This window comes from Macaca fascicularis, chromosome 1 (genome assembly GCF_037993035.2).
Source record: "Macaca fascicularis isolate 582-1 chromosome 1, T2T-MFA8v1.1".
Classification (NCBI taxonomy): domain Eukaryota; kingdom Metazoa; phylum Chordata; class Mammalia; order Primates; family Cercopithecidae; genus Macaca; species Macaca fascicularis.
In genome coordinates this window covers 181755128-181775734 of record NC_088375.1, presented here as the reverse complement: position 1 = coordinate 181775734, position 20607 = coordinate 181755128, and the positions used below count along the sequence as shown (strand labels likewise).

The 20607-nt window shown below is 43.7% G+C and overlaps 1 protein-coding gene across 2 annotated transcripts in view; it reads right to left on the bottom strand.

Moving 5' to 3' along the window:
• The window catches only part of ECHDC2 (enoyl-CoA hydratase domain containing 2), a 50807-nt gene that overhangs the window by 25754 nt on the left and 4446 nt on the right, over window positions 1-20607 (bottom strand). For both annotated transcript variants that reach the window (XM_005543347.4, XM_074006418.1), the window contains exon 2: window positions 3203-3322. In XM_005543347.4, the coding sequence (XP_005543404.3) occupies window positions 3203-3317 (115 nt within the window). In that variant the 5' untranslated portion in view covers window positions 3318-3322. The remainder of the gene's footprint in view (window positions 1-3202; window positions 3323-20607) is intronic.

Sequence of the window (20607 nt, the reverse complement as noted above, 5' to 3'; positions counted from 1 at the left end):
GGGCGAAGCCTTCGTCAATTGCTCCACCTATGGGCCAAGGGGCTGTTGCCTCCGTCCGCACCTCTTGGGGACAGGGAGACTTGAGCAGAGGAGGTGGGGGGAAGCCCAGCTCCTCCATGTGATTTGGGGTAACCCTGTCAATCTCCCAGCGTCAGTGTTTTAATCTTGTAAAATGGGGATAATAGTGACTACCCCGTGGTGGTGTGAAGATTAAATGGGGTGTGAACCTTGCTTGCACATGTGCTCAATTTCATTTTTTAAATGAAATGACATTTAATGAGTCCCTTGAGCGTGTCTGCACTCGCGAACTTCACTGCCTCACCTCCCGTTTGCGCCTCATTTTGTTTTTGTTTTTGAGACGGAGTCTCGCTGTGTCGGCCAGGCTGGAGTGCAGTGGCTTGATCTTGGCTCACTGCAACCTCCGCCTCCAGGTTCAAGCGATTCTCCTGCCTCAGCCTCCCGAGGAGCTGGGATTACAAGCGCGCGCCACCAGGCCCAGCTAATTTTTTCTGTATTTTTAGTAGAGGCAGGGTTTCACCATGTTGGCCAGGCTGGTCTCAAACTCCTGACCCCAAATGATCTGCCCTTCTCGGCCTCCCAAAGTGCTGGGATTACAGGGATGAGCCACTGTGCCAGGCCTGTTGCCTCAAATTTAATGGAAGTAAATTTAACTTGAGTCCCAATTTAGTGCTCAATAAGTTGGCTCACAAAAATATTTGTGAATGTGAATCTCTGGCTTCTAACCCCATTGTCCACCCAAACTGCCTTTGCAGAGGTCAGCAGTAGCCTTGTTTAGTTCATTCAGGGTAGATCAATAAAAGTATTCAGTGCATACTCTGTGTTCCCCAATCTCCTACTTGGGAGACATGTCAAAGATCCCAAAGCCACTAACAATCCTGGCCTGTTGGTTAAAAACATCAAATGGTGAAAGCATTAAGGTTCATTTTATTCAATCTTACTAAAGATTGTAAACCAGGAGGAGTCTTGTAGAGAGTTTCGATCAGACTGCTCCAAAGCCGTGTTTCAGCCCACAGCTTATATACAGGTTGTGGAGGTTTTTCATGTACTCAGAAATTGCATCAAATGTACTCAGAAGTTACATTAGAGAAAAATCTTTTCAAAGTTTTGGTCTGAGAGTACAGCTGATAATAGAGTACAGAGGAATAATCATTAATCTTGTCAAATGTTATTTTATGTACAGGAAAAGGCAAGGGTTAGGATCATTGAATTTATCTTTTCTTGCTGTTTTGTTTTGTTTTAAGAGACAGGGTCTCACTCTGTCACCCAGGCTAGTGGGTAGATAGGATAGCACAGTCGCACTATCATGGCTCATTGCAGCCTTGACTCCCTGGGCTCAAGCAATCCTTCTGCCTCAGTCTCCCAAAGTGCTGGGATTATAGTTGTGAACCACTGCACCCAGCCCTATTATTTAATTTAGCATAACCTTATGATTTCAAATTACATGAAAGTTTATATATAGACATTTGTGGTGCTCTGTTTACTTTTACTTAATTTTAAAAATTTACCTAGATTATTTATAACAACTGAGATATTAGGCAAAACTAGTCATCATTTCAAGTTGTTTTCTGGTTAACCACTTTTATAGCCTGTTAATATCAGGTTTTTACTTAAGTAAGAATCTTAAAGTTGAATACTTGGGTATTTTGCCAATAACTCAGAAGATTCAGCTGTTTTCATTAAACTAACAATATTAAATTAGACTTGATTATAAAAAAATCACACAAACAAAAATTATTATATTTTGGGCTGGATTTATAGTTTTATAAACTTTGTGCCAAACTCTGACACCTTAAAATATCTAGCAAAGGCAAATATAAAACCGTTAAACCACTATACCCAGGCAAAAATGTATGCTGACAATTCTGAAGACATTTCAATTCTGAAACGTCTTCATTTTATTTTATCAACAATTTAAAATCCAGCTTATTTATTAAAGATTTACTTAAGTAACAAGAGCGTGGAAAATATTTGGATTTACTAATTTAGGAACACTTATTTATTTGCAAGTCAATTTGGTGGTACCAAGTAGACAAAATAGATACTGATATGTACATATATGTAAACACATCTAGATACATACACACATACAAATAAAGAGCTTATATCTTTCACTTAAGAATTTTAGTCATGAGATAGTGATACAAACTCACTGGTTTATAAAAGACAGTTGGATCCAAATTGTTTTTTTAAATAAAATTGGGACTTGATTTATGGCTAAACTTTATTTGCTCCAATAGGTCATCTAATGAGGGACCAAATTTTGAAAGCTATAAGGTCTTTATTTGTATGTATCTAGATTTGTTTACATATATGAACATATCAGAATCTATTGTGTCTTCTTGGTACCACCAAATTAATTGACTTAAAAATAAATGAGTGTTTGTGAATTAGTAAGCCCACATATTTTCACTGGAGTTTGATTTTAAAAACCTCTTTTGCCCCTTCTTTTCCCTTCAGTTTCAAATGAGTTTATGGTTAAATTTTGAGTGTTTACATTTTAACTAGAACCAGCTTAATTGCATAAGAAAAACAAAATCTCCATGTAGCCTGGGATTAGTAATACCATAAACAGTGAGTTTTATCTCAACATCAGTAGAAAAGTCAACAGATTAAAAGTAGTCAGGGAAAAATATAGTGAGATAGAGAACTTAGAAGACTCCACATTTTAACTCTGTAGTTGCAGGTTGCTGATTTGAACTCTGAATTTTCCTTGATGTAAGTCGCCCATCAGTTTAAAAATGTACACAAGAATGGGCCATAATATGCAGCCAGCTGGAGTTCCAGAAAATATCTTGGCATGTCTTTGAACTTTCCTGGGCTAATTTAATCTAAAGCCTTAAGTAAAGTAGGAATTTCTCCAGAGTTTGTTTGTTTAACATGAAAGCCACCAGAGCATCAGAAGGTGGCTGATTAGAGACCGTTCCCTTAGAACATGGATTACCCACTGCACTGACCCAATGAAGGCATCCCTTCCAGTGCCCTTAAATGTGAACATGCTTACAAAATCAGAAACATGAGCATACCCCACAAAGCATGAGCACACCCTGCAAAAATGTGAGTGTACCTCACAAAGTGTGAGCATTTCCTGCAGGGCCCTAGATAGGGTCAGGCTCTCTGAAGAAAACAAAGTCTCCAAGACTTTCACCTAAAAATCAGAGGTCTTGGATCAGAGAGGGCTTACCTGATTTCTCCCCAGTGTACATGGGATGACAACTGAGCTCAAGGGGCTTTTGCAGGTGCTGATGCATTCGTCCAGATGATGCTTGGAAGGAGCTAGGGGCCACTTTGTATCCCATCTTCCCTGCCAAGAAATGTTAACAAAAGATCATGAGATCTGTGGAGGAAAAAGAGAGAAAGCTTCATTTTCTTTCTTTCTTTTCTTTTTTCTTTTTTTTTTTTTGAGATGGATTCTCACTCTGTCATCCGGACTGGAGTTCAGTGGCGCAATCTTGGCTCACTGCAACCTCCGCCTCCCAGGTTCAAGTGATTCTCCTGCCTCTGCCTCCCAAATAGCTGGGACTACAGGCGTGCGTCACCACACCCAGCTAATTTTTGTATTTTTAGTAGAGGCGGGGTTTCACCATGTTGGCCAGGATGGTCTCGATCTCTTGACCTTGTGATCCACCTGCCTTGGCCTCCCAAAGTGCTGGGATTACAGGCATGAGCCACTGCGCCCAGCATTTTTTTTTTTTTTTTGAGACAGTCTCGTTTTGTTGCCCAGGCTGGAGTGCAGTGGCACAATCTTGGCTTGCTGCACCTTCCGTCTCCTGGTTTCAAGTGATTCTCCTGCCTCAGCCTCCTGAGTAGCTAGGAATACAGGCATACACCACCATGCCTGGCTAAGTTTTGTATTTTTAGTAGAGACGGGGTTTCACCATGTTGGCCAGGCTGGTCTTAAACTCTTGACCTGAGGTGATCCGCTGACCTTGGCCTTCCAAAGTGCTGGAATTACAGGTGTGAGCCACTGCACCCGGACTATTTTCTTAAAAAACAAAAACAATCTGCAGATTGGGGAGACACAGCCTCTGGTGTAAATTGCACCACATTCTGGAGAAGAGGGGAACTGGCCTAAACAGGAAAAGTTTCCTCTGTAGCTCTCAAATAGGTCTACGTATGCAAATAAAGGATTTAAATTTCAGTCCCCATTGGCTGAAAATAACTGAGTCCTGATTGGGTAGTTTCTTTGTTTCCTTCTTCTACTTTCCTTTTAGGCTCCAGGGGTACATGAGCACGTTTGTTGTTGTTACATGGGTAAACTGTGTGTTGCTGAGGCTTGGTATACCAAGATCCCATCACCCAGGTAGTAAGCATAGTACCTTTATAGGTAGCCTTCCAACCTACGCTCCCTTCCCATCTTCCCCACTCAAGCAGTCCCCAGTGTCTATTGTTCCCACCTTTGTGTCCATGTATATTTAATGTTTAGCTCCCACTTATAAATGAGAGCATGCGGTATTTGGTTCTGTTTCTGAGCTAGTTTGCTCACAATAATGGCCTCCAGCTGCATCCATATTACTGCAAAAGACATTGAGTTCATTCTTTTTTATAGCGGCATAGTGTTCCATCGTGTATATATGTATCACATTTTCTTTATATAGTCCACCATTTTTTTTTTTTTTGAGAAGGAGTCTGGCTCTGTGGCCCAGGCTGGAGTGCAGTGGCCGGATCTCAGCTCACTGCAAGCTCCGCCTTCCGGGTTTACGCCATTCTCCTGCCTCAGCCTCCCGAGTAGCTGGGAACACAGACGCCCGCCACCTCGCCCGGCTAGTTTTTTGTATTTTTTAGTAGAGACGGGGTTTCACCGTGTTAGCCAGGATGGTCTCGATCTCCTGACCTCGTGATCCGCCCGTCTCGGCCTCCCAAAGTGCTGGGATTACAGGCTTCAGCCACCGTGCCCGGCCTATAGTCCACCATTGATGGGCATCTTGGTTGATTCCATGTTTTACTATTGTGACTAGTATGGCAATGAACACATGAATGCATGTGTATTTTTGGTAGAATGATTTATTTTCCTTTGGGTATATACTGAGTACTGGGATTACTTACAATGGAATGGTAGTTCTGTTTTAAGGTTTTTTTGTTTTGTTTTGTTGTTGTTGTTGTTGTTTTTGTTTTTCTTTTTGAGACAGGGTCTCATGGCTGGAGTGCAGTGGTACAATCTTGGCTCACTGAAACCTGTGCCTCCCAGGCTCAAATGATCCTCCCACCTCAGCCTCCCGAGTAGCTGGGACCACAGGCATGCACTATCACACCCGGTTAATTTAAAAAAATATATTTTTCTGGAGAGATGGGGTTTCACCATGTTGCCCAGGCTGGTCTCAAACTCCTGAGCTCAAGCGATCTGCCCATCTCTGCCTTCCAACGTGCTGGGGTTACAGGTGTGAGCCACTGTGCCCAGCCTTAAATTATCTGAGAAATCTCCACGCCACTTTCCACAGTGGCTGAACTAATTTATATTCCCACCACAGTCTATAAGTGTTCTCTTTTCTCCACAACTTTGTTAGCATCTGTTGCTTTTTGACTTAAACAAAAAAATTTAATTTTGGCTGGGCATGGTGGCTCATGCCTGTATTCCTAGCACTTTGGGAGGCTGAGGCAGGCAGATCACCTGAGGCCAGGAGCTCGAGACCAGCCTGGCCAATGTGGACAAACCCCATCTCTATTAAAAATACAAAAATCAGCTGAGCACGGTGCATGCCTGTAATCCCAGCTACTTGGGAGGCTGAGGCAGGAGAATCACTAGAGCCTGGAAGCCAAGATCACACCATTGCACTCCAGCCTGGATGACAGAGAGAAACTCTGTCTCAAAAAAATATGTGTCAAAAAATTTAATTGATTTTTTTTTCTTTTTTTGTCCCCTTTTCACTTATACAATGTTTTTGACTTTTTAGTAATAGCCATTCTGACTGGTGTGAGATGTGGTTTTGCATTTATCTAATGATTAGTGATTTTGAGCATTTTTTCATATATTTGTCGGCTCTCTATATGTCTTCTTTTGAGAAGTGTCTGTTCGTGTCCTTTGCCCATTTTTAATGGAGTTATTTGTGTTCTGTTTGAATTAACATTCTTTTTTTTTTTTTTTTTTTTTTTTGAGACAGAGTCTCGCTCTGTCGCCCAGGCTGGAGTGCAGTGGCCGGATCTCAGCTCACTGCAAGCTCTGCCTCCCGGGTTCACGCCATTCTCCTGCCTCAGCCTCCCGAGTAGCTGGGACTACAGGCGCCCGCCACCTCGCCCGGCTAATTTTTTTTTGTATTTTTTAGTAGAGACGGGGTTTCACCGTGTTAGCCAGGATGGTCTCGATCTCCTGACCTCATGATCCGCCCGTCTCGGCCTCCCAAAGTGCTGGGATTACAGGCTTGTGCCACCGCGCCCGGCCTGAATTAACATTCTTACAGATTCTTGATATTAGATCTTTGACAGATGCATAGTTTATGAATATTTTTCCCATTCTGTAGGTTGTCTGTTTATTCTATTGATAATTTATTTTGCTGTGCAGAAGCTCTTTAGTTTTAGCTGGGTTCCACTTGTCAATTTTTGTTTTTGTTGCAATTGCTTTTGGGGGCTTAGTCATAAATTTGTTGCTAAGGTCAACATCCAGAATGGTATTTCCTAGGTTTGCTTATTGAAACTGGACCTCTTCCTTTCACCATATACAAAAATTAACTGAAGGTAGGTTAAAGACTTAAATGTAAGACCATGTGGGTAGTTTCTAAGTCCAAAAACCAGGAGTGCCTGTTGGATGCTCCTTTCAGGCTAGTGGGAGGAGTTTTCAGGTCACAGTGTCTGAGCTCCAATTATAGGAACCCTCTTAGCTCAGAGATGCAAACAGGATATTTGTTTGGAGCTGCCCTCTCTGAGAATAAAGAGTGCATGAATGCCCTTCTCTCACTCACCATGGCCACTGGGTTCCTATTATCTTAATTTGGGTGTCTATCAGCCACAGAAAGTCCATCTCATCTGAAGATGTTGGGGTCTTATTTACAGTTTCATTTCACTATTATGTGTCAATTAAAAAAAATAATAAAAGCACAACATTGGATTTGGCAGTGATTTCCTGGACATTACGTTAAATACACAGGCAACCAAAGAAAAAACAGAAAAATTATACTACTGTCCTTAGCCAACAGGTCATCTGGGGCCCTGGAGAAAAACGAGAGAAGGGGAGCCTTAAGTGAAAAAGGCATTCTGGAGCTGACTTTAGAAGGTTGAATCTGCCATTTAAGAATGCAGGGAGGGGGAGCTAATCTGCATATCACCTTGGTGCTTCTAGGTTTTTAAGTAAACTTTCAGGATTCCTATTTACATGACGGCTTTGTAACCTCCAGGGGAAAACAGAGAAGGAAACTTTGAGGTTGAAAGCAAAGATGTGATTTTTGTTTCTTTAGATTTATCAATCCTGGTAGCAATGAAGTTCAGGAAGGAGAAGGCATAGTTCTTACTTAGGGTTAAAAGTGTGGGTTTTGCTGGCAGTCAGCCTTTGGCCCAAGCCTTGGCTCTATTGCTTATTTGTGATGTGTCCTTGGGCAAGTTGCTTAACTTCTCTGAACCCCATTTCTTCATCTGCAAAATGGAGTTAATAAACCAACTCCAGAGACAAGAGTTGGGAAGATTCACCAACATTCTCACCATTGTTAACACTTATACTTCACATTTGCTAGACAATCCTGTGGGGTAGATATTATTATCATCCCGATTTACAGATGAGGGGCAACCAAGACTCAGAAAGGTGACGTAACTTTCTCGAGGACAAACAACTAGCAAGTAATTGGGTTTAAATTTGATTCCAGGAAATTCGACTCCAATAGCTCCTTAAATTTAATGTTATTTTTAGGCTGGGCACGGTGGCTCACGTCTGTAATCCCAGCACTTTGTGAGGCTGAGGCGGGTGGATCACCTGAGGTTGGGAGTTCGAGAAAGCCTGGCCAATATGGAGAAACCCTGTCTCTACTAAAAAAATACAAAATTAGCCAGGTGTGGTGGCACATGCCTGTAATCCCAGCTACTCATGGGGTTGAGGCAGGAGAATCGCTTGAACCTGGGAGGCAGAGGTTGTGGTGAGCCGAGGTCACGCCATTGCACTCCAGCCTGGGCAAAAGGAGCGAAACTCTGTCTCAAAAAAAAAAAAAAAGCTTTAATGTTATTTTGCCTCTAAGATTAAGTAATGTATATTAAATCCTTAGCACCATGCCTGGGTCACCATAAATGTTGAATTATTGTTAGTGAGGCAGGAAGAATAGGGTCTGGAGACAGGGAGCCATCACTTCAACCTCCAATTGGTCACAGGCTAAGTCTTAATTTGCATAGGGTGTAACTTCACTTCAGCTGCTGATTGGTTGTGAGCCAAGTGTATTAGTTCGTTTTCATGCTACTATGAATAAATACCTGAGACTGGGTAGTTTATAAAGGAAAGAAGTTTAATTGACTCACAGTTCTGCAGGGTTGGGGAGGCCTCAGGAAACTTTCAATCATGGCAGAAGGGGAAGCAAACACATCCTTCACGTGGTGACACCAAGGAGAAGTGCAGAGTGAAGTGGGGTGGGGGAACTCCTTATAAAACTATCAGATCTCATGATAATTCATTCACTATCACAAGAACAGTATGGGGGAAGCTGCCTCCGTGATTCAATTATATCCACCTGGTCCTGACCTTGACACGTGGGGACTATTACAATTCAAGGTGAGATTTTGGGTGGGGACGCAGCAAAACCATATTACCAAGTCTTCATTTACATAGAGTGTAACCAACAGGAAACCTCTAAAGGGTACTTAAACCCCGGAAGATTTTGCAATCAGGGCTCTTGAGCTGCTTGCTCCAGCCTGCTCCCACTCTGTGGAGTATACTTTCACTTCAATAAATCTATGATTTTGTCTTCCATTGCTTTGTTTGTGCATTTTGCCCAATTATTTGTTCAACATGCCAAGAACCTGGACAACTCGTAGTCAAGACCCTTCACTGGTAACAGTAGTAGTTATTATTTGGATTATCACCCAAATCCTCCAGCTTGCTGAAGTCATTTTAAGGTTGTTTTTTGTTTGTATTTGTTTTGTTTTTGAGACAGGGTGTTAAATATTAATTCTAAATTTCTCTTCAAAGAATTAATATGTCAGTCTGTTCAATGTTCAATTCCTTGCCTTATACTTTTAAACTTCCTCGTAAAGCAACCTTTTTCGATTACTACGCCACCCTGACTCATTCCGATCACCTGCTCCACCCTGACTCATTTCAATCACCTGCTCCACCCTAACTCATTCCAATTACCTGCTCCACCCTGACTCATTTGAATTACCTGCTACCTGCTCTGCCCTGGCTCATTGGCCACCCTGCATAACCATTTTTTTTCCCGCCAAAGCACTCACCCCGTCACTCTCTTTAAATCAGCCAATCAGAATTAGTTTAGCCTGTGTGGTCTAACCCTAGCCAATAGGGGAATGACATAGCAGCAGGGGCCACGTACGTTAGGGATAAGAACCCCTTTCCCTTCCTTGTCCAGGTGTGTGCTCAACATTGCTCCATCTGTGAGGGTGCACCCTTCTATAGAAGTATGTTGCCTTGCTGAGAATTAAAAACAACATTTTATATTTGAGTGCTATTTCTTTTGCGGCACTGAAACTTTATATGTAACAATTTGGGCGCTCGCCTGTGATTACATACATTCCCCTCCAGGGGCGGTCTCTGGTTCTTTCTCGTGAGGAGGCATGTGCCCCACCCCTTGTGGCGGCCTCAGCAGGGAGAAATCAGAACCCACCTAGTGCAAGGAATAACCCAAGCTCTCAGCAACATGGGAAAAACAAAAAAAAACAAAAACAAAAACAACTGGCCAGCAATGTAGCTTAAAGGATCCTCACATACTGCTGCAACGACTCTGTGCACAGACCAAGGAAGAAGAAGCTGCGGGAGCTGGTAAAGTATTTCCTTGGTGGTTGGGACTAAGGTAAGAAAGCCGTGGGGGTGGGCGGTGAAGTATTCCTTGGTTGGAGTGGCTTAGAGGTCAAAAAGAGGCGAGACATCCCCACCTGGGGGGATTGAACCTCACACAAACCTCCAGTAGTAGAAAATGCAAGATATTTCTAGTGGGGAAACTGAGCCTCACCCCAAAAGGCAAGAAGTTTCCAGTAAGGGAACTTGAACCTTACCCCAAAACCATCAAGATGGGAAATGCCCCAAGCAAGACAGGGAGGAAGGTGGATAAAGATGGTAACAAAGATATCCCTGGGGATAGCCCCCTAGGTCTCATGCTAAAACACTGGAAGGATAACGAAAGGACTAAACATAGGATAAAGCAACAGATGATAAAATACTGCTGTTTGGTTTGGACTCAGGGACCCATCCTCAAACCCTTAATCTTCTCGCCAAAGTTTGGGTCGAATGAGGATGTAATGTGTCAGCTTCTAATCCGATATGTTAATGATAAAAGTCCAGTGTCTCAAGAAGAACTAGGCTATCCCTTTTGTTGGAGGCAAGGACCTGCCCTCCTTTTCCCCTTAAAAACAAAGAGGGAAGAACCCAGTCTGGCACCTCAAAATGAAACGTCAGAGGAGCTAGCTCTCATGCCTAAAGACTCCAACACGGCCGGGCGCAGTGGCTCATGCCTGTAATCCCAGCACTTTGGGAGGCCGAGGCGGGCGGATCACGAGGTCAGGAGATCAAGACCATCCCGGCTCACACAGTGAAACCCCGACTCTACTAAAAATACAAAAAAAATTAGCCGGGCTACTCGGGAGGCTGAGGCAGGAGAATGGTGTGAACCCGGGAGGCGGAGCTTGCAGTGAGTGGAGATGCGCCACTGCACTCCAGTCTGGGCGAGACTCCATCTCAAAGAAAACAAAACAAAACAAAGACTCCAACACATGGGATCCCCTAGACTACCTTCCCCCACTCAGCGTCCCCAATCTTTCCCCTCAGACAGCCACTGCTGCCTCAGATCCTGTTCCAAATTCCCCCTCTACTCACGTTATCCCTTCTCTTTATAACCCTGACTCTTGGGAATTACCATCCCATCAGCCTGTTCCCTCCCAACCTAAATACCCCTCTCTAAAAGGACTCCAGCATGAGGCAGGACAATGTAAAAAAGATAGTCAGAATTTCCCATTTCCCTCCGTACCTAAGAGGTCAGCCCTGACCCTCTTCCCTTTGAAAGGGGTACCACAAGGAGAGGGGACCATTGGCTTTGCAAATGTTCCCCTAACCAGTTCAGAAGTCTGGAATTTTAAAAAGGAGCTCAAACCGCTACTAGATGACCCTTACGGAGTGGCAGATCAAATTGACCAAGTCTTAGGACCTCAGTTATACACCTGGGTCGAGTTAATGTCCATCTTGGAGTATGATTCATATGTAGGGCTGCTATGGTAGTTTGGGAACGTGAGCACCCTCCCGGTGAAAACGTTCCTACCTCGGACCAGAAATTCCCTGCCTGAGACCGCCGGGGGAACAATAACGGAGATCACAAGGAAAATATGCAGGACCTAAGGGAGATGATAATAAAAGGAATTCTGGAATCAGTACCCCGAACCCGAAATCTTTCTAAAGCGCTTTATATACAACAGGACAAGGATGAATGGCCTATGAGATTCCTAGACAGACTGAGGGAGCAAATGAGGCAATATGCAGGCCTCAATTTGGATGATCCCCTTGGACAAGGAATGTTGAAACTCCAATTTGTCACTAAAAGTTGGCCAGACATTTCAAAAAAGTTACAAAAGATAGACAATTGGGAAGACCGTCCTCTAAGTGAGCTTCTCAGGAAAGCTCAGAAAGTGTACGTGAAAAGGGACGAAGAAAAACACCTTATATTTTCCACCTTCCAACAGATGGCTCCCAAACCAGGTACTTCTAGACAGTTTCCAGGGAGCCAGAAACTGTAAAGGGTACAAACCCTCTTTTAAAAGACCCCAGCCTCCCTCTGGAGGACCAAGATCCTTGTATCAGGCCCCCTAAAGAGTATAGGGGAGCAGGGTTAAAGAATCCCAGAACTAAGAGGGAGGAAGGACAAGATAGGTGCTATAGATGTGGAAGAACAGGCCACTTCAAGAGAGGTTGTCCTGAACTAAGAAAGGAGAAAGAAGCCCTTCCACTCATGACTTTCCAGGAAGAATAGGGGGCTCAGGGGCTCTGTCTCTTTTATCTTGAGTCCCACCAAGAGCCCTTGATAAATTTGGAGGTAGGACCTAAACATGAGCTTATCACCTTTTTAGTCGATTCAGGGGCTGCTTGCTCCTCTGTTTCCCCCCGTCTAATGTTGTCTCCTCCTCAGAGGAACTTTTAGTCTCTGGAGTAAAAGGGGAAGGATTTAGAGCAAAAATTTTAGAAAGCACCCAAGTTAGATACCAGGATTGCTCAGCTTATATTCAGTTCTTGTTAATCCCTGAAGCAGGAACTAATTTACTGGGGAGGGATTTAATATTAAAGTTGGATATAGGTCTACAAGTCAGCCCAAGAGGATTCCTCACCTCATTAAACCTACTCACCACTGTAGGTGAAAAATATATTAATCCTAATGTCTGGTCCAAAGAAGGAAACCCAGGAAAATTCCAAGTCCCTCCAATCCACATCAAGCTAAAAACCCCGGGAGAAGTAGTAAGAAAGAAGCAATACCCTATTCCCCTAGAAGGCAGGATAGGGTTGAGACCTATGATTGAAGGCCTTATTAAGGACGGGCTTCTTGAGCCCTGTATGTCCCCTTATAACACCCTAATAAGGCCAGTCAAGAAATCAGAGAAGTCATACCGACTAGTATAGGACCTTAGAGCTACCAACAAAATAGTCCAGACTACCCACCCCATTGTCCCCAATCCTTACACCATTCTTAGCAAGATTCCATATAATCATCAATGGTTTACTGTAATAGATTTGAAGGATGCTTTTTGGGCATGTCCCCTTACCGAAGATAGCCGAGATATATTTGCTTTTGAGTGGGAGGATCCCTACTCAGGGCGGAAACAATAATACCAATGGACAGTCTTGCCCCAAGGGTTCACAGACTCCTCTAATCTTTTTGGCCAAATTTTAGAACAAGTACTAGAAAAAGTTGTCATCCCAGAACAAATATGCCTTCTTCAGTATATGGACAACATTCTTATATCTGGTGAAGATACAGGGAAGGTAACTGACTTCTCTACATGTATTCTTAACCATCTGCCGTTTGAGGGGCTACGAGTCTCAAAAAGAAAGCTTCAGTATGTAGAGCCCAAAGTTAAATATTTAGGCCACTTAAGAAGTGCAGGCAAATGAAGAATAGGGCCTGGACGAATTGAGGGAATTGTGTCCTTACCCTTGCCTCAAACTAAACAAGAACTCAGGAAATTTTTAGGGTTAGTTGGATACTGCCACTTATGCATTGACTCATATGCACTGCACAGTAAACTGTTATATCAAAAACTTGCCCAGGAGAAGCCTAACCATATCCTGTAGACTTCTGAGGAAGTTGATCAAGTCCAGAGGCTGAAGGAAAGGCTCATAACTGCCCCTGTTTTAGCCTTACCCTCCCTAGAAAAGCCATTCCACCTTTTTCTTAATGTGGACAGTGGGGTAGCTTTAGGAGTGCTGACTCAAGAACACGAAGGCCATCGGCAGCCCGTAGCCTTCCTATCAAAGGTCTTAGACCCAGTCACTTGTGGATGGCCTCAATGCATCTGTCCATCGTGGCTACGGCAATACTAGTCGAGGAAAGCAGAAAGTTAACCGCTGAGGGAAAATTGACGGTAAGCACGCCTCACCAAGTTAGAACTATCTTAAACCAGAGAGCAGGGAGATGGCTTAGTGACTTGAGAATCTTACAGTATGAGGCCATTTTGTTAGAAAAGGATGATTTAACATTGACCACTGATAATTCACTCAACCCGGCAGGTTTCCTAACAGGGAATCCAAATCTAAGGAAGGAACACACATGTTTAGATTTAATTGATTGCCACACAAAGGTTCGACCAGACCTAGGAGGAACCCCCTTCCGGACTGGATGGCACTTATTCATAGATGGTTTCTCCCGGGTGATTGGGGAAAAAGACACAATGGGTATTCAGTGATTGATGGAGAAACTCTCGTAGAAATAGAGTCAGGAAAATTGCCCAACAGTTGGTCTGCTCAAACGTGTGAGCTGTTTGCACTCAGCCAAGCCTTAAAGTACTTACAAAACCAGGAAGGAACCATCTATACAGATTCCAGGTATGCCTTTGGAGTGGCTCATACGTTTGGGAAAATTTGGACTGAATGAGGTATCATTAATAGCAAAGATCAAGACCTTGTTCACAAGGAGCTAATCACACAAGTACTGAATAGTCTTCAGTTGCTGGAAGAAATAGCTATTGTCCATGTTCTCAGACACCAGAAAAACCTTTCTTTTGAAAGTTGAGGAAATAACCCAGCAGATCAGGTAGCCAAGCAGGCAGCCAAGCAGGCAGCCAAGCAGGCTGCTGTGTCTTCTGAAATGTGTATTTTTCACTTAACTCCCTACTTCCCTCCTTCTACCATAATTCCCATTTTCTCCTCTATTGAAAAAGAGGAACTAATAAAAATAGGCGCTAAAGAGAATTCAGAAGGAAAGTGGATACTGCCAGAACAGAGAGAAATGTTGTCTAAACCCCTTATGAGGGCAGTCTTATCCCAACTACATCAGGGGACTCATTAAGGGCCCCAGGCCACGCGTGATGCAATTCTCAGCATTTATGGTTTATAGGAACTTATACCCTGGTCAATCAGGTTACAGATAGTTGCTTAGTATCTCAGCTCACTGCAACCTCCACCTCCCTGGTTCAAGCAATTCTCCCACCTCAGCCTTCCAAGTAGCTGAAACTACAGGTATGTGCCACCAGGCCTAACTAATTTTTGTATTTTTTGTAGAGACAGGGTTTCACCATGTTGGCCAGGCTGGTCTTGAACTACTGACGTCAGGTGATCTGCCCACCTTGGCCTCTCAAAGTGCTGGGATTACAGGCATAAGCCACCACATCCGGCCTATGTCCATTACGATTTAAGCAAAACTGAGCTCTAATCCCCTTCCTGTATCTAATGGGAAACTATGAGTTCCTCCCTGTGTCCTTCGATATTATTATTATTCTTTTGAGACAGGGTCTCACTCTGTCACCCAGGCTGGAGTGCAGTGTGGCATGATCATGGCTTACTGCAGCCTCAACCTCCTGTGCTCAGGTGATCTTACCACCTCAGCCTCCTGAATAGCTGGGACTATAGGTGTGCACCACCATGGCTGGCTAATAATTGGGGTCTGTATCTGTCCTGGTCACTTCCAACTCTATGTCCCTGGGTCCAATGAATTCAGATTATAGATCACCTGGCCATCCCTCCATATCTCTTTTCTGTAACCTATTGGACACAACTTCAATTCCTTCATTCCCTAAAGAATCAAGGACATGAGGCTGCATGTGATAAATTTTACAGAAAGGTTGGGGAGGAATTATGGGACCTTACCTCTCATACTTTTGTCAACCTTAAATAATAAGACTCAGAAATATTAAGTATTGAGTTTATTGGAGCACAAAGTTTGATAATAACACTCCAGGAAATACAGGCTGCAAAGGAATGGGGTCAGTGCTCCAAAATGGGGGAATTAAGGTTTTACTTATGTAGTGGAAGCAGGGAGGTTTAGCAGGGTTACAGTATTTTTCCATACAAGGCCAGTATGTATGTTACAGTAATTTGATTGCTTATAGCTTGCTATATTCCAAGGAAGAGTGCTTTAAGGTTCTGTGAGGAGGATCTGAGGGAGTCTGATCTTTGACACCACAAGGTTTTTCCTAATGATTTACAGGAAAAAAGCAGAAGTTGCAGTTGCATGCTGCAAGACTCAGGCCACATAGCCACATCTCTCTCAAGACTTGAAATAATTTAGAGTCCAACAGCTTTAGGTTTGAATTTATTTAATTTCGCACTTTAAAGAGGTTAATACAACCAGGTGCTGTGACTCACGTCTGTAATCCCAGCACTTTGTGAGACCAAGCTGGGAGGATGGCTTGAGCCCAAGAGTTTGAGATCAGCCTGGGCAATATAGTGAGACCTTGTCTTTACAAAAAAAATTTAAAAATTAGCCCAGCATGGCAGTGCACACCTATAGTCCCAGCTGCTTGGGATGCTGAGATGGGAAGATCACTTGAATCTGGGAGGTCAGGGCTGCAGTGAGCCGAAATCATGCCACTGCACTCCAGCCTGGATGACAGAATGAGACCCTGTCTCAAAAAGATAAATAATATAAAATAAAAAGGTTAATGCTAACCTGTTACAGGCTGAATTGTGTCCCTCCCTGTCACCAAATTCATCATTGAAGTCCTAACCCCCAGTACATCCGAAGGTGACTATATTTGGAGGTGAGATCTTTAAAGAAGCAATTAAATAAAAATGAGATTATAAGGTTAGGCCCTAGTCCAGTATGACTGGTGTACCTAAAAGAAGAAAACAGGCCGGGTGTGGTGGCTCACATCTGTAATCCCAGCACTTTGGGAGGCCGAGGCGGGTGGATCATGAGGTCAGGAGATCGAGACCATCCTGGCTAACATGGTGAAAACCCCATCTCTACTAAAAATACAAAAAATTAGCCGGGCATGATGGCGGGCACCTGTAGTCCCAGCTACTCGGAAGGCTGAGGCAGGAGAATGGTGTGAACCCGGGAGGTGGAGCTTGCAGTGAGCCGAGATCACACCATGTACTCCAGCCTGGGCGACAGAGCGAGACTCCGTCTCAAAAAAAAAAAAAAAAAAGAAAAGAAAACGTTGGCTGGGCACGGTAGCTCATACTCATAATCTCAGCACTTTGGGAGGCTAAGGTGGGTGGATTACCTGAGGTCAGGAGTTCAAGACCAGCCTGGCCAACATGGTGAAACCCTGTTTCTACTAAAAATATAAAAATTAGCTGGGTGTGGTGGTGGGTGCCTGTAATCCCAGCTACTCAGGAGGCTGAGGCAGTATAATCGCTTGAACCTGGGAGGCAGAGGTTGCAATAAGCTGAGATTGCACCATTGCACTCCAGCCTGGGCAACAAGAGCAAAACTCCATCTCAAAGAAAAGAAGAGGAAGAGGAGGAGGAGGAGGAGGAGGAGGAAGAAAACATTTGAGCATGGATAGGTACAGAGGGAGCATCATGTGAAGACAGAGAGAAGACAGTCATCCACAAGCCTACAGAGAGGCCTCAGATGAAACCAACATTGCCAACACCTGCTTTTGGACATGTAGCCTCCAGAATTGTGAGAAAATAAATTTCTGTTGTTTAAGTCCCCCAGTTTATTGTATTTTGTTATGACAGCTTTAGAAAACTAATATGCTACCTGAAAGAAGTACTTCTCCTAAGAGGAAGTCTGGTGTCTGGTTTTTAAAACAAGAAAGTAAGTGAGGCACAGTAGCAGGCACCTGTAGTCCCACCTACTTGGGAGGCTGAGGTGGGAGGATTACTTGAGCCCAGGAGTTCAGGCCCAGTCTGGGCAACACAGAGAGACCCCAAATCTAAAGTAAAATAAAAGGCCAGGTTTGGTGGCTCAGGACTGTAATTCCAGCACTTTGGGAGGCTGAGGTGAGAGGGTGAGAGGATCGCTTGAACCCAGGAGTTTGAGACCAGCCTGAGCAACACAGCAAGACCTCATCTCTACCAAAAATTAAAAAAAAAAAAATTGGCCAGGTGTGGTGGCTCATGCCTGGAATCTCAGTACTTTGGGAGGCGGAGGCAAGCGGATCACTTGAGGTCAGGAGTTCAAGACCAGCCTGGCCAACATGGTGAAACCTCATCTCTACTAAAAAATACAAAAATTAGCTGGGCATGGTGGTGCATGCCTGTAATCCCAGCTACTCGGGAGGCTGAGGCAGGAGAATCGCTTGAACCAGGGAATCAGAGGTTGTAGTGAGCCAGGATCACCACTGCACTCCAGCTTGGCGACAGAGCAAGACCCCATCTCAAAAAAAAAAAAGGGTGGGGTGGGGTAGGGCTGGGCATGGCAGCAGGTGTCTGTAATCCAAGCTACTCGGAAGGTTGAGGCAGGAAGAGTTGCTTGAACCCCAGGAGGCGGAGGTTGCATTGAGCAGAGATCGTGCCACTTCACTACAGCCTGGGTGACAGAGTGAGACTCCATCTCAAACAACAACAACAACAACAAAAATTAGCCTGGCGTGGTGGTGGGCACCTGTAATCCCAGCTACTTGGGAGGCTAAGACAGGAGAATCGCTTGAACCCGGGAGGCGGAGGTTGCAGTGAGCTGAGATCATGCCACTGCACTCTATCCTGGGTGACAAAGTGAGACTCCATCTCAAAAATAAATAAATAAACAAATAAATAAATACTAGCCAGGCATGGTGGTTCATGCTTGTAGTCCCAGCTACTTGAGAGGTTGAGGCAGGAGAATCGCTTGAACCCAGGACTTTGAGTGAGCTACGATCACAGCACACACTCTAACCTGTACAACAGAGTGATACCCTTTCTCAAAAGTAAAAATAAATATTAAATAATAAAATAACATTAGGAGGCTGAGGTGGGAGGATTTCTTGAGGCTGGGAGTTTTGGGCCAGCCTGGGCAACAGAAATACCCTGTTTCTAAAAATAAATAATAAATAAATAAGATAACAAAGTTGCTCCTGCCTTCTTTTCTCTATAGCATTTTGTTTCTGGGATTTCAAGGCAGCTTAGCAAAGGAGCAAGGGAAGTGGGACAAGAGTGGGACAATATGGCCACAGGGAATATCAATATTTTTTCTCCTTTTAACATTCTGCTGTTTTAAAATTTTTATTTATTTTGAGATAAGGTCTCACTTTGTTGCCCAGGCTGGAGTGCACTGGTGCAATCTCAACTCATTGAAGCCTCGACCTCCCAACCTCAAGTGATTCTCCCACCTCAGCCTCCTGAGTAGCTGGGACCATAGATACACGCCACCATGCTTTGCTTATTTATTTTTATTTTTTGTAGAGACCAGGTCTTGCTATGTTGCCCAGGCTAGTCTTGAACTCCTGCTCAAGTGATCCTCCTGCCTCGGACTCCCAAAGTGTTGGGATTACAGGTGTGAGCCACTGCACCTGGCCTAATCCTGCTGTTTTTAATGAGAAATATTCCTTCACTAATCTCTTCTGATCTAAAATCTGAATTAAAAAAAATTTATTGGCCAGGCATGGTAGCTCACGCCTGTAATCCCAGCACTTTGGGAGGCTGAAGTGGGCAGATCACCTGAGGTCAGGAGTTCGAGACAAGGCTGGCCAACATGACGAAACCCTGTCTCTATTAAACATACAAAAAAATTAGCTGGGCATGGTGGTGGGCACCTGTAATCCCAGTTACTTGGGAGGCTGAGGCAGGAGAATCGCTTAAACTCGGAAGGCACAGGTTCAGTGAGCCGAGATCGCGCCACTGCAACTCCAGGCTGGGCAATGAGTGAAACTCCGTCTAAAAAAAGTTTTTTTCCTTAGTTTTAAACACAGTATATACAAAGCACTCTCACATTGCTGATGTGAATGTCTTTAAATGAAAAGCAACTGGTAATTTATATCAAAATTATAAATACACAAGCTCCTTGCCCCGGAAAGTCCAATTTTAGAAATTTAACCTATGGATAAATCCACACAGCTGTGAAATGACATGTGTTCATGGCTGTACATTGCAGCATTGTTTATAATAGCAAAAGATTGGAAGCATCTGTATTAGGCCATTTTTGCATTGCTATAATGAAATATCTGAGGTTGGGTAATTTTTAAAGAGGTTTAATGGGCTCATAGTTCTGCAAGCTTTACAGGAAACATGGTGCTAGCAGGTGCTTCTGCTGAGGCCTCAGGAAGCTTACAATCATGGCTGAAGGTGACAGGGATCCAGCATGTCACATGGAGAGAATAGGAACAAGAAAGTGAGGGGGGTGAGGTCCCAGTTTATCACCAAGGGGATGGCGTTAAACCATTCACAAAGGATCTGTTCCCATGATCCAATCACCTCCCAACAGGGCCCACCTCCAACATTGGGAATCATATTTCAACATGAGATTTGGAGGGGTCAAACATCCAAACTATATCACAGTCTTAATATCCATCAGTAGAGGGTTGGTTACATAAATTATGGGGCTGTGTGTAGTGGCTCACCCTATTATACCAGCACTTTGGAAGGCCAAGGCAGGTCAGTCACTGGAAGCCAGGAGTTTGAAACCAGCCCGGGAAACATAGCAAGCCCCTATCTCTACTTTAAAAAATAAAAAAAAATACATCAATAATCTGAATACTATGCAGCTATAACAAAACACAGGAAGCTCTTTATGCATTGATATGAAACCTTCAAAATCTATTGGTATATGAAAAAAGTCAAGATGCAGAATAGTGTGTAAAGAAAGCTAAAATTTGGCCGGGTCTGGTGGCTCATGCTCATGAACCTAGCACTTTGGGAGGCTGACGCAGGAGGACTGCTTGAGGCCAGGAGTTCAAGACCAATCTAGCTAATATAGCAAAACCCCACCTCTATTAAAAGAAATAATAAAGAAAATGAAAATTTGTGTTAACAAGGGAGATAACATTAGTATGCATGTGTATATTTGATTATATTTACATAAAACATCTTTGGAAGGATAGGGAAGAACTGAGAGGCCGGGAATAGCAGTAGGAGAGATAAGTTTTACAGTTTGACCTGTTACACTTTTT